The following is a 13,532-nucleotide window of genomic DNA, read 5'->3' as shown; positions in this document are numbered from 1 at the left end:
CATGATGTGGGGGTGGGGCTGACTGGTGATGGACAGCCAAGCTGACAGATCCGGGAGGATCTTGAGCTGATGGCCACATAGAGAATGTCAGAGATAGGGCAGATACCCCAAGGACCCTCTGACCAGAACGTAGGGAGACTCCATTACTAAATGCCTCTGGAGGGCTCCCCAGAGGAAGAGGACAGGATCTGCCAACTCATTATTAAGCCTCAAGAACCACAACAGACTCTGGTTAAAGAGACATGGAAGAGATGTGGTCCAGCTACAGCTGTCCGAGGTAGGAAAATGGGCCTCCCAAGAGGCAGAGGGGAGGGAGGCTGAGAGTGGAGGTTGGCCACGGAACAGTTGAGGATGGGGAGGAAGTGGGCAAACAGAGAAAGCAGCCTGATGGAAGTAAGTAAGGAACACCCTGTGCAAAGGGTCTGAACAGGTCCAGCTGCTGCTCTGTTTGGGAAGGACCTGATGAGAGCCAGGGCACACATGGTCTGACCCTTTGCACAGTGAAGTCAAGCCAAGGGGAGGCAGGGATCTCTGGCTGAGGAGTCCCAGAGCAGCTGTTGGCAAGTGCGTGAGGGGTGGGGCAACTGGAGGCGTCTAAGTCCTGGCCCCTTGTTTTGGTTTGGGGTGTGCATGTGAGTGTGTGTGTGTGTGTGTGTGTGTGTGTGTATGTGGTACACCCACACATGGGTTTAAGGAAAAACAGCTGGGAGGCCGAGAGAAGGGATGTTTCAAGAAACTTCCAATATCACACTCCAACTTACAAACTTGGGATGGAGCTTCTAAATAGCTCTACAAGCAGAGGCAACCACAGGGCTCTGTAGAGGCTGGTTCAAGCAGCCTCACATCTGGGCCAGACACAGAACCCCAACCTGCACAATGCCAGTAGCCTTTACAGACTCAGGCAATCCAAGAAACAGGTACCAAGCCCCCAGGCTGGCTATGCAGAGCCTGTATGCCTGGCTGTACTGTGCCCACAGACATAACGGTAATTGGCAGACAGACTTCACTGTACTGGGAAGACAGAGATGACAATTGTACAGAACCTATACACTAAGCCAAACTAAGCAAGACTATGTGGCTGTGCAGGGGCCTCAGGTGTATTGGATCCACAAACGCAGCTACACAAGGCAGGAAGCTCTAGCTGGAAGTTGAACTGGAAGGTACACTAAGCCACACCAGCCCTGCAGATAGAGCCATACCAGTCAATCTTACCAGGTCTGCAGGCCCAGCCTTACTAAGCAAACAGACTTGGCCATACTGGCCCAGTAGATCCAGCCATACTGGACTTGCAGAGCTAACCCTCACTGTAGTAAGCAGGAAGACCTAGTAGCCCTGGAGAGGCAGACCCAGCCAGACTTGGCAGGCAAACAGCCTTGCTGGACCTGCAAATCTAGCCCTATCAGACAGGCAAACTCTAAGGTACTGGAGAGTAGGCCAGGTCATGCTATGCAACTATACATGGCTGTGTAAGGTCCATAGACAGGGTCAAGGTAGGCAGACTTGGATGTAATGGACCCTTAGATCTTACAATACTAGACTTGCAGACCTGTTTGTTGGGCAAGTAGACACAGATGTGCCAGGGTGGCTGACCTGTCTATGCAGGGCCTGTAGACTCAACTATATGAGGTAGAAAGATCTGTCCATACTAGGAGGCACATGTAGTGGCACTGAGCCCACAAACCAGGTCATATTAGACAGGAAGACTGAATGGCTGTATTGGGGAGGAAGACCCAGCAATAGCTGGCCTGCAGACCCAGCCGTACTTGGTCCATAGGCCTGGTCATACTATGGAGGCAGATAGGCCTTAATGACTCCTTATTCAGAGTTATATGAGGCAGGCAGATCTGGCTATATTGGGCCCACAGACCCAACTGTCCCCACTAGGATTTCTGCCACCCTGAGCTTGTACCAAGAGGTCTGCCTCTTCAGCTCTTGGGTCCCTCCCTGTACCTGTCTGTCTCCACTTTGTTCCCACAAGACAGCTGCAGCAGCTACAGTCTACTGAGCTTATAGCATGGGCTTAACATTATTTCAGGGGTCCTGTTGCCAAGTCATAAGGCCTTATTACTCTCAGCCTCTAACTGAAACAAACCCTGAGACAGAGGTGGGTAGAGGAGGTTTATTCAAATCTAGTCATGGGAGACAAGGGTTGAGACTCTCGGCTTCATATTCCCTGCTTTCAAAGTGGAGGTAGCATGGAATTTTATGCACTAGTGTGTGGTTTGCACTAGCCCGTGGTGGTTTGAATGAACACAGCTCTCATAGGCTCATAGGGAGTGGCACTATTAGGAGGTGTGGCCTTGCTGGAGGAAGTGTGTCACTGTGGGTGGGCTTTGAGGTCTCAAATGTTCAAGTCAGGCCTAGTGACTTCCTGCTGCCTGTGGATCAAGATGTAGAACTCTCAGCTCTATGTCTGCCTGCATGCTGACATGTGTCACACCATGATGATAATGACTTAAACCTCTGAAACGGTAAGCCAGCCCCAAGAAAATACTTTCTTTTATAAGAGTAGCTGTGGTCCTGTGTCTTTACGGTGATAGAAACCCTAAGTAAGACACCTAACCTTGGAGAAGTTCTTTGTATTGCAAAGAAAAGGGTTGGCACAAGTCCCTGCCATACCAAGCACTTTTTTCCCCCTACAAAAATAGGAAAAGTTACCTAGGGAAATCTTGGAGTAAAATGTCCACCCCGACAAGCTTTTCTGTCTGGTGTGAACAACTGTTCGGGATTGTTTGCCTCGACTCTGGCATTTCATGGGAAGCATTTATTTTAAGATTTGAAAAATGAAGCCCTTTGCTGAAATGGCTGCAGCTACGTGGCTGGTCCCAGCCCTGTGACTGCAAATGCCTTTTTTGGTAAATGGGGAAAGTGGGTCACATTGGGGGCAGGGGAGGATGTCGCCTCACAGCCCCTCCCCTAGGGAGACTAAAGAAGGAATGGCCCTTCTTGAGAAGGATGTAGGGATCACATTACGATGAACTCGTTGTTCCATCCGCAGTGGTTGGCTTCCTCAATCTCTGCCCTGGGATGCACAGGACAGAAATGAGCAGAGTCCCTCTTGAGGAAGGCTCCAGTGTGAACAGGAAATCAGCCAGAGGAGCGGACAGCAAGAGATGAGTGCTAAGATGCCACCCAGTGGCTAATCAACAAGAGAAGGTGCTCCCACAGCCCACCCTTGGGGAATACCACCAGAAACACAGTGATGGTCTGAGCTGACATAGAGAGGATGAAGAGGGGGTGTGTGCTCAGGCTTTGGTGTAATCTTGGATGACTTGGGATGGAGAGGTGACAGGATGGAGCTGACTGGTATGACAAGACTTTCTTGATGTATGGTTCACTGAGGCCCAGCCAACACCTGCAGGGAGACCAAGTGCTGGCTGACCTGATAGGCTCATACAGCATTGGATGGAAAGTAGGTCCCAAAGGGAACTAGGCCTGACACCCACCAGCAGAAGTGAAGATCCAAAACCCTATGGGTACGATGTGAGATGGTACAGCCAGAGAGCAAGAGTTCTGCCACCTGGTATCATGTGACAGTCAGGGGTCAGGAGCAAGATTAGACCATACACTACATCAACACAAGACAGGACAGCAATGCCAATCTGTGGTGACTGTTTCCCAGGGCCAAGCGCTGACTAGAGGGATCAAGAGGACAGAGTCTTTCACTATAGGGTACACAATACTCCAGAGACTGTGAGCTTTGTGGCTCTGTGCATCTTCTGTGTAGGTGTCTCGCATTCAACAGAGTGAGAGAGGAGGCTGGGGGGTAGAGGTCAGCTGAGGGGAAGGAGCTGGGTGGCAGGGGCTGAGGGAGGGGACACTATAGCTTTAGCTCCCACTTGCTCTCATGAGGTCACCCAGGGAGAGTAGCAATCCGACCAGGGGTGGGGTCTGACCGGGAGCTGTGGAGAGCACCAGCACTTGGAGGGAAGCAGGGAAGGAAACTCTCCTCACAGTAGGGGGTCTGCAGGCATCTCTTCAGTTAGGCATGACAGGAAGAAGGTGCATAAATACAGACCAGACGCATCAGAAGCCAGCAGCTGGCAGGAGGCTGCTGGGTTCCTGCTGTGGACAAAGGACCCTTGTTCCCAGGGCTGAGCTTGGTGTCACAGCTTGGTAAGCAGTGCTGTCTTAGCCTGGTGGGCCAACCAGACAAGCTGGGAGGCTGCCTGGGTGTGGGTGTGTGACGTTATCTATAAAAGTGTGGCTATTACTGTCATCACTGTGACTGCAGAGAGGTGCCGAGGGCCAGTAAGATAGCCAGGGCTCTGAGGTGTCAGTCTGCCTGGGTGTTTGTGTTACCCATGGGCAGGCGGTTGGGTACTGAAGAGAAAGCTCACAGATTTGCAAAAGAAGCCAGGTGACTAGTCAGGAAAAGCACTAGCAGAGAGAGGGACACACCAAAGAGCAACAAGCGGGCCATGTGAGGCCACTCTAGTAGATTCCAGTAGATTCCGTCTTTGACTCTAAAGAGGAGAATTTGGTTACCAAGGGGCATAGCTTGGATGGTTCTCAGCTTTGATACAAAGATTGGCTCATATATTCCTTTCTCCCACTGCTCATACCCCTTCCTGTAATACATCTGATCTTAATCATGAGGTATGCCCAATTATGTATGCACAGGCACAGGCTGGTTCTGTTGTTCCGTGGTAATCCATAGGGAATTCTCCCTAAAAGTTCACTTGAAGATGAAATTTGCCTTACTGCACAAGTACCTCAAACCAGTTCAGACTGGGTAGAGCCTTCCTTTCTGTATGCTCATACATTGAGACTATTGGATAATATCTGCCTACTTATGTTTGTTGTTAGGGGCAGAGATACTAATCTCACTGTCCAGTGGGGGTTACCTATAGCCTGATGCAGCTGGAGTCTGAGGTTCTAGGTACATTGCATGGAGAAGGGTGAGTGTGCAGGGTGTGAGGGGATGGAGCTAACCTGTGTTATTAGAAGAGGTGGGTGCACGGCCCAAACCAAGTGGAGTTCCAGGCTGCTAAAGTATTCCTAGACTTGCCTGTCTCTGTTGTGATAAAGAGACTCAGGCTGGAAACATAAACTTCAAGAATTATCAGCTCACAGCCTGGAGACCAGAAGTCCAAGAGTGATGGGTAGGTGGGCTGCTTCTTGCTGAGGCCTCTCTCCTTGACTTGCAGAGACACCTTTTCAGTGGCCACACGGCCTCTATGTGTTTGTCCTGAACCTCTTCTTTTTATGAGGACTCCAGTGGGGCTAGATAGGGGCCGAATTTAGCAGCCTCATGCAGACTCAGCAAACCCTGTGGCCACACATGGCCTACACTGGAAGCCCTGGTTTAGGACTTCTAAGTGTAACTCTGAGACACAACTCAGCCTCTCCAACACTTTCGACAGTGCCTGATTTGACGTGGGCCAGGGCCCCATAGTACTATGTACACAGAGGACCAAGGACTCTTGAGACCATTGTCCTCCGTCCTTCAGGACAGTCTGTCCATGCTAAACTACTTTCTGATAGACCAAGAATCGGATCTTCCGCCAGATGTCAATCTCCTGCCTCAGATGAATCTTGACTGTTAGTCACTTGTCAGTGTGACAGACACCTGAGAGTCATGAAGGGGGAGGGTTTCTCTCAGCTCAGGCTCTCAGAGGGTCCAGGCCATGCTTGGCTGGTTGTTGTTCCCATGGTAACAAAGAGTATCATGGAGGAAGGGTGTGGTATCAGCCAGTTGCTCATCCTGTGGTGGCCAGGAAGCAGACAGAGAAGAGGAAGGAGCCAGAGCCAGGATCCATCCTTCAAAAGCATGCCTCTGTGACCTGATTCTCCCAACTGGGCCCCACCTCCTAGTTCCTTCCCTCAGCTCCCATAATGCTGTCAAATTTTAACGTCAATGGATCCTTCAGAAGGGAGAGCATTTGAGAGTCAACTGCTTGGCCAAATCCCTCTGACCTCGGCTCTAACAGGCACCCAATCCTTCAACACAGTAGCTTTTAGGATACAACTCACATTGCACCAGCAATACCATGCCTCTCTACAGGTCCCCAGTAGTTAGCTAGCATCCCTATACTTGGTGACAGAGGTCGGGTCACTGAGCAGAGGCTCCTGCAGCATCCCAGGGTCTCTATCCCCAGTCCTCTCTGGTGCTGTCACACTGCACAGATTCAACGGAATGGAGATGCCTACAAAGACCTCTGGAAATGACATTGTTCATTTAATAGGTCTAGAAAGGAGCAGCAGCTTTTGGCTTCTCATTCCTTGTGATGGTTTTAAAAGAATTTGAACTCCAACAATAACAGGATGAAAAATGCATCTTGCCCTGGCTAAACACTCCATCGGGTCATATCCAATTCCAACATTATTCTGTAGCCGTCTACACCTTCTGCCCACTGCAGATCTGGCTCCATCCCTCTGCTCACCATTACCCACTTCACCCCATCCCTGGTTGTAAGGTGCAGTACAGGCAGCCCTACCCATGGGTAGAGACTGCGTACAGCCCTGTCCCTGTCCCTGCTACAAAAGAGCCAATTAGGAAGGGAGAAGGAAGGTGTGGTCAAGCACACACTCTCTTCTCTGTCTTCCTGTCTCTGTCTCTTTCTGTCTGTCTCTGTCTCTCTGTCTCTCTCTCTCTCTCTGTGTCTCTGTCTCTCTCTGTCTCTGTCTCTCTCTCTCTCTCTCACACACACACACACACACACCACACAGGAAGCGATGACAGCTCAGGTCTCCCATGTGGAGGGGGAATATGCATCCCCTGCACATTCCATGATGAGGCAGTGTACCTAGGACACAGTGCCAAAGTGGTCCACCTTTTTCTCCAGCATCTGGACCTACCCACATCACCCCTCTACTAATTACTTGTTCATTCTTTTGGGCATTCAATCACTTAAACATTCGTTCACTTACTATTCGCTGCTCATCATCTAGCTACCCTCTCACAAATCCTTCATCAGTCCATTTACCCATCCACCTCTGTGTCTACCTATCCATTCACCATTGAGTACTCTGTCCATCCCACCCATCCACATATCCACCTCCCCACCCTTCCTCAGTCCATCCATTCACCCACCCAGCCAGCTTTTCCTTAATTGCATGTACTGCCCGTGTGGCTATAGCCTTTTGCTGGAGACGGTTGACTGAGACCCTGACCTCAATGGACTTCCACCCAGTGAGATCAATCCCAGAGCAACCAGAAGATGGACTCCTGTGTCCCATGTTGTTGGGGAAGGTGTGTCAACAACTGTTTTTGGTAAGTGGTCACAGGTAGACAGAGGAAGTGATGGGCTGCCACGGCTCTGATGACCACTGTTCCGGGTAAGAACCCTGCAACCACATCCACCCAAGGCTGCTGAGCAGGGAGCAGACAGATAGAGATGTGTATGAAGAGCAGGGAGGGGAGGAGCCAGGCCCCCAGTGGCTAGCCTGGACTCTAATGACTGTTCCCTAAAGGTCAGTAGAGAGGGGACAAAGGGCTCAGGGCAGGCTTGGGACACATAGCCTTCTTAGTGGGAATCATACAGAACATATCCACTGGTTATTCTGGTCCTGGAAGAGCCCTGTGGTGGACACAGGGGAGGCTGAGGACAGAGCTGTGTAGACTAGGCAAGAAGAGAAACAGCACAGGGTAGGGCCATTCACCTCCTGCTACTTTGGTCTCCATTAGATCCAGGGACAGGCCTTCCCTGCCCTAGGACCATTGACTGTTGACTTCCTTCCCAGACTCAGGCCTGGAAGCCAGAACTGTGTTAGGATGTGGGAAGACTGTGCATTCCCCTGGCCCAAGTTCAGTTCAGTGGGCCACGGGTCTTCCCTGTTGTCTTGACTGTATTGGGAATGTTGACACATTCCGTCTCAATCAATCCATGCAAGCCAGTGGGAGAGTTAGTGCAGAACAGTTAATGTGCCCGTAGCTTTGAATTAAAGTGCTATAAAGAGGCCAGGGAGGAGGTGGTGAGCGGGGCTAGCTCTAGGGCTTTGTTTTTATACCCTAAAGCACCCAGCCCTGTAAGCCTATCCATGGTCTCCTCCTGCAAAGAAAACAGCACACGGGTCCCTGCTTGAGTGTATTAAAAAAAAAAAAAAACCCTCGTGAACCTCAACAAAAGGCTAAGCAGGCCCCACTCCAAGCACAGCACCAATGGCTCAGGACCAAGCCACCCAGGAAGGAGTGCCGCCTTCAGCATCAGGAGCCTAGGCAGAGAGGCAGTCTCATGCTTCGATTCCCCTTCATGCATGCGTGCCTTTCCTGATGACTTACTCTTGCCCACTGCACTGGAAACTTCTCTGAGCATCACATAGCAAACTGAGTCACTTTCCCAGCGGCAGCTGCTAGGGTGAGGGTGAGGAGTGGTGGGGGAGGGGGTGGTGTAGAAACTTGCTGAAGTCAGTTCTTGCATTTGCCTGGGAACGGGGCAGCTCAGCATTCCTGGGAAGCCAAGGGGACTCTGGCTTGGTTCTCCCACAGAGCCACCCTGACCTTTTGGATTTAAGCTCTAAGCCCTGAGCCTGAGGGAAGTGCCCTGATATAAGTTTCAGTGACAACAAGTGGCTGCAGAGTTAGCAACTAGACAGAGCAGAGGGCCTCTGGGTCACTGGGCAGCTGGGATGGCTAAGAGTAAGGATAGCCCTAGCCCCAAGGAACAGAGGTACCTCTGTGGACGCCTGTGCTGAGTTTACCTGCTGTGAGCAGCTAGGATGCTGGTATCCAGAAGGCTGCCCAGAGAGGAACTGGGCCCAGTGAGATATTAACACTCACAAGCAAACAGAGAAGTTACTCAGTGAAGGCAGCAAGCATAAGAGAAGGCACAGCCTGCATCTGCCCTACTCCTTCGTTCTGCAACACTCCCAGGCTGGAGTCAGTCCTTGCTCTGTGACATCCTACAGGCTGGCTCCAGTCTTGGATTTGTAGAGGTGATACAGCGGAGGTAGCAAAGAACCCATCAGAAGAAACCTGGGTGTCCAGTGGAGGAAGCCACTTCCACGCCAGCATTGGAGTCGTCGGCCTTTAGGGCTTACCCAGAAGTCCTGGGCTTGTGCCTATCTCTGAGACAGTGACCAGAGTCCCTTGAAATTGTTACCTTGTTTCTCACGATGTCATCCAAACTTACCACACAGTGAAGCGAGAAGAGGCTTTTCATCACTAGATGAAGTTAGCCTGTGCACCTGCCCCAGCAAAGGTCAAAGAGCATTCAATGTCACACGATGCCATTATTTTTTTTTCCTGAGCATCACACAGAAATAGAAGAGTTGGGATGCTTGAAAAATCTCCCATAGTGTTAGAGACGTGGCTCCAGCTAAGAGCACTGGCTGCTCTTGTAAGGTACCTGGGTTTGATTCCCAGTACCGACATGGCAGCTCACAACTGTCTGCAATTCCAGTCCCAGGGCCTCTGACACCCTCTTTTGACTTCTGTGGGTTCCAGACAGGATTGTGGTGCACAGACATGCAGGCAGGCAAAATTCCCACATACATAAAAATAAAGTGGCCTGACCAGACAACCTTGGCTGCCTTCCTATAAAGACAACCTTCCTATAGAGACAGAAAGTCTCCTGGAGTTGGCCTGCCAACTAAGCAGAGCCTCCAAAGAACCGCTTGGACCTGTGGGCTGGAGACAAAGTCAAGTGCGATTGCTTCAGAGGTTTCCAAGAGAGATGAGAGATGAGCCTTTCCTCACTGCGCCAACAACAGAGAGATGAGAAGCAGGGTCCTGGAAAGAGATGCTGTGTGGGGGACAATCCGACATGGAGGTGCAGAAGCTGGAGTCTGTGTCTCACCTTCCACAGAGGGAGAATTTGGGTCTGGGCAGATTCAACAGACTAACTGGCTACCATCCAATCCCTACCTCACACCACGCCTAGAAAATATGCAGCCTTTCAATAACAACTGAAATGTACCCAAAGACAAGCTCAGGAAAACAAAAACTGATCCTGGCCTGAGAAGAGTTTCCAAGTGTGACCTACAAGGCCGGAGCCCACGTGCTTCTTCGTTAGAAAGTTAGAAAGAGTTCTGATTGCAAAGCTTAAGCCACTTCAATCCAAAGCAAGGCTAGTGACTAATGAGAGGAAATAATTTACAAAGGGTGACTACGCGTTTCTACTTTCCATGGCCACGAATGGTGGTGCACACCTTTAATGTCAGTACTTGGGAGGCAGAAGCAGGCAGAGCTCTGTGAGTTTGAAGCCAGCAGTCTATAAAAAGTTCTAGGACAGCCAAGGCTATGCAGACAGACCCTGACTCAAAACCAAACCAAACTAAAAAACAAAAATATTTTTACAGATACAACACTTTGAGTTTAACTGCTTCATTAGGCGACGAACAGAAATGGGGCTGAGGGGAGGCCTCAGTGGGAAAAGGGCTCGAGGCACAAGCATGGAGACCCTAGTTCAGATCCCCAGAGCCCACATCAAGCCCTGTGTGTGTGTGTGTGTGTGTGTGTGTGTGTGTGTGTGTGTGTGTGTGTGCTCCTACAGCAGAGTAGGAGGGAGAGACACACCCACCTACTGTGCACAGAGGCTCAAACAAGGATGAAAAGCCAGGACCGACCCTGACCTCCACAGGTACACTGGGGCAGACATATACCTGCACTCACACACACAAACATGCACACAATTTTTAAAAGCAGCAGCTAAAGACAGGTGCCATCATAGGGCAGCAAGAACAAATGAGGCTGGCTTATGAGGTGAGAGAGGACATACAGGTGAGCCACTCAGGCAGCATCAAAGGTAGGCAAGCCTGCTGCTGTGAAATGCTTCCACCCTCAGGACAGGAAGTCTCCTGCCTTCCTGGGGAAGTGCATCATTTGCCAGCCTTGGGTTTGTGTGCTCTCACAGATCTGCTGGCCTTTGGGCTTACGCAATGCAACAAGGGGCCTTTCCTTAAGTGAGAACGTTGTACAGCTAGATGCAGCTGGCCACTGCTCAAGGAGGGGCACCCCACTCCTCTATGGCAACTGGGTACCAAAGTCCTACAGCAGAGGCTACAGCATGGGTCCCAGCAAGCCTCTTCTGAGAGCTAGCCACATGCAAGGACATATGCTTATGTGCCAGCCACAGTGAGATTGGAGTGCAAGCTTCTAGATTCACGTCTCTCAGAAGGAGGCTGATAATCTTGGAGGTCCACGTGGCTTGGTAGGGGAAACAACCACACCATGCTAGCACGCACACACACACACACACACGCACACACACATGCATGTACATACCATACACACCACACAGACACACATGTATGCATGCACACACATACACTACTCAGATGCACAGACACACTTCATACACACACCACACACATGCACACACATGCACACACCATACACACAAGAAGAAAAGCATCCAGAAGGATGCATGTTAACATGACAGCAGCCAGTGTGATGCAGAGCCAAGTGATGGAGACCCTTGGGGGCGGAGGGAGGACCACACAGTACAGGTCACTTCCTCTTCTCCAACTTCTCCTGGGTGGACAGAACCTGGCAGGAACCAAAAACATAGGACAGTGAACAGGCTCTATGTCTTCTGACCCAAGTAAATGAGAAAAAGGTGGCAGTTACTCCCAGAAGTGTGAGGTTGCCAGGAACATGTTTTTCTTTTTTGAACTCTGCTGTTGCCCAACAGCACCCAGGGATGGGCACCGGCATTGCAGGCAGAGACACAGGGGAGAAAGCAGGGCTTCAATTTCAACACTTTATTGCAATTATTCAAGTCTTTCCTGCTGCTTACAAATGTTTCATTTTTATGGGACCTTTTCAAGTTTGTTTCAATAATGTAGCCTCTACCCATAGGCCCCCACATGCCACCTGCCTCACCCTTGGGACTGAGGAGGGGAGTATACACACACAGGAGCAGGGACCAGGATACACCATTCATTTCTAGAAGTCATGTGATATCACCCATCTAAGTCTGGTTGTCCAGAGAGCCAGTCCCTACCCCAGAGACCAAGATATACCCAGTTGGTAGATATGAAAACATATATGTGCACATATTACAAGACAAAAAAAAGCCATCAAGTCCACTCTGTGCCACCCATATGCTCTTGCGTGTGTGGGCACGCAATGGAGCATGCTCAACATACCAGTGGCTCTTAAAGAAAACTGACTCTCCCTCCTCTCAGAAGCTATAGCTAAAGATCCATTTGTCTATACTTTGAAATCTGCTGGCACCTTGGCCACCAGAGGGCTGCCTGACCCTGGGGACCATGTGACGTATCTTAATGCAGCATTCTACTGGCCGTGGACACTTCTTGTGACATACTGGTCAGTCTCCAATCAGACAGTACAGTAACCAAGCTCCCATGCAAAAGTATGGTCAGATAAATAGGTGGCTGAGGTGACCACTGCCTGGCAGGGTGGGAGGGTAGAGATTCCAAGAGCAGCGAGGACCCAAAAGGACCTAAGACCTAGTCCTCGTTGTTGGGAAAAGCCATGGATCCAGGTGGAAGGCGTCATCTGTGGACACATGGCTCTCATGTTTTACAGGGACTCCAGCTGGCAGGCCCCTATTCAACTGGGGTAGGACTCTGGGAGGATGCTGAGCCAGGGCGGTGTGTGTGTATGACCAAGAAGAACAGGTGGTGAAGAGAGAGGCTCTCAGGCTGAGCAAGCGCCTGGGGCTCAGAACAGCCCATCAGAAAGCGAATGGTGTGGGATCCTGCCTATGGCAGGAAGGGGTGGCATCTATGTCTTTCAGAAGTACGAGGGTCTGGCTATGGCCAGTGTAGCAGGGTCATGCCGTGTGTGAATTTGCTGAAGGATGAAAGCCACTGCCAAGCAGTCACTGACACAGCGGGATGTGTCTGTGGTCCCCACCACCATGCACGTCTTCTGTGGGAGCATTTTTCTCAGCGGAAACTTCTGGTGCCACCAGAGGAGTTAATAAAACATTTTTTTCCCCATAAAGATCTTCAAATTACATCATTCTGATGGTTCATGGTACAGAGGAGTAAATGGCAGGTATAGAGAAGTATGGCCACCCCACAGCAGGGTTAAAGAATCAGACAGCAGCAGAGAGAAGAGTGTGTCTCAAAAATCTTCCACGGATCCCAAAGTTCACTTCAGCAGAAGGCTTTCATTGTGAGCCCTGACTTTACCTTCCTATCTGAGCCCTGAGATAGCATAACTAAGTCCTTTGTTAAATTCCAAGGCCCTCAGGGAGACACACTGTGCAAATCCCTCGCAAATACCCCATTTGAGGATGGGTACAACAGGCTGACCAGGGTCGAGGAGAAGCTGTAATGTCAGTGGTTTTCAGCGTAGGCATCTGGGTGTCTCTTGGAGCTCTGTGTCTGGGTCCAGGCCTCTGGATCAGCTGTTCCTGCTGTAACCGCCCCTCCAACTGTGTCTACAGCTGGGACTTTAGCCTGTCGGCTACAGATTTGTTGGCAGAGAACTCGGGCCACCAGGCGGCACGCTCTAGCACACCATTCTGCTGCAGGACAGCTGCCCACAGGTTTTTATAGAGCTGCGGGAGACATACCATGTAGAGGTGAAAGGCAGGGACCAGCGGAGTCCTCAGAGGACAAGTGGCCAGGGTGATGTCCTCTCGTCTCGAGAACAGGAAATTCTCCACTGTCAC

General features: G+C 50.7%; 1 protein-coding gene across 6 annotated transcripts in view; it reads right to left on the bottom strand.

The window, feature by feature from the left end:
* Positions 1–11,224: 11,224 nt before the first annotated feature.
* The window catches only part of Acox3 (acyl-Coenzyme A oxidase 3, pristanoyl), a 31,228-nt gene continuing 28,920 nt past the window's right edge, over positions 11,225–13,532 (bottom strand). For 4 of the 6 annotated variants that reach the window (NM_001357018.1, NM_030721.3, NM_001357019.1 and 1 more), the window contains one exon: positions 11,632–13,418. In NM_001357018.1, coding sequence (NP_001343947.1) covers positions 13,299–13,418 — 120 coding nt within the window. In that variant the 3' untranslated portion in view covers positions 11,632–13,298. Of the gene's footprint in view, positions 11,432–11,631; position 13,532 lie in introns of those variants that run through there. The other 2 variants (XM_006504199.4, XM_006504200.4) reach the window with 2 other exon arrangements.

This window comes from Mus musculus, chromosome 5 (genome assembly GCF_000001635.26).
Source record: "Mus musculus strain C57BL/6J chromosome 5, GRCm38.p6 C57BL/6J".
In the NCBI taxonomy this organism is placed as follows: domain Eukaryota; kingdom Metazoa; phylum Chordata; class Mammalia; order Rodentia; family Muridae; genus Mus; species Mus musculus.
This window is presented reverse-complemented; position numbering and strand designations above follow the sequence as displayed.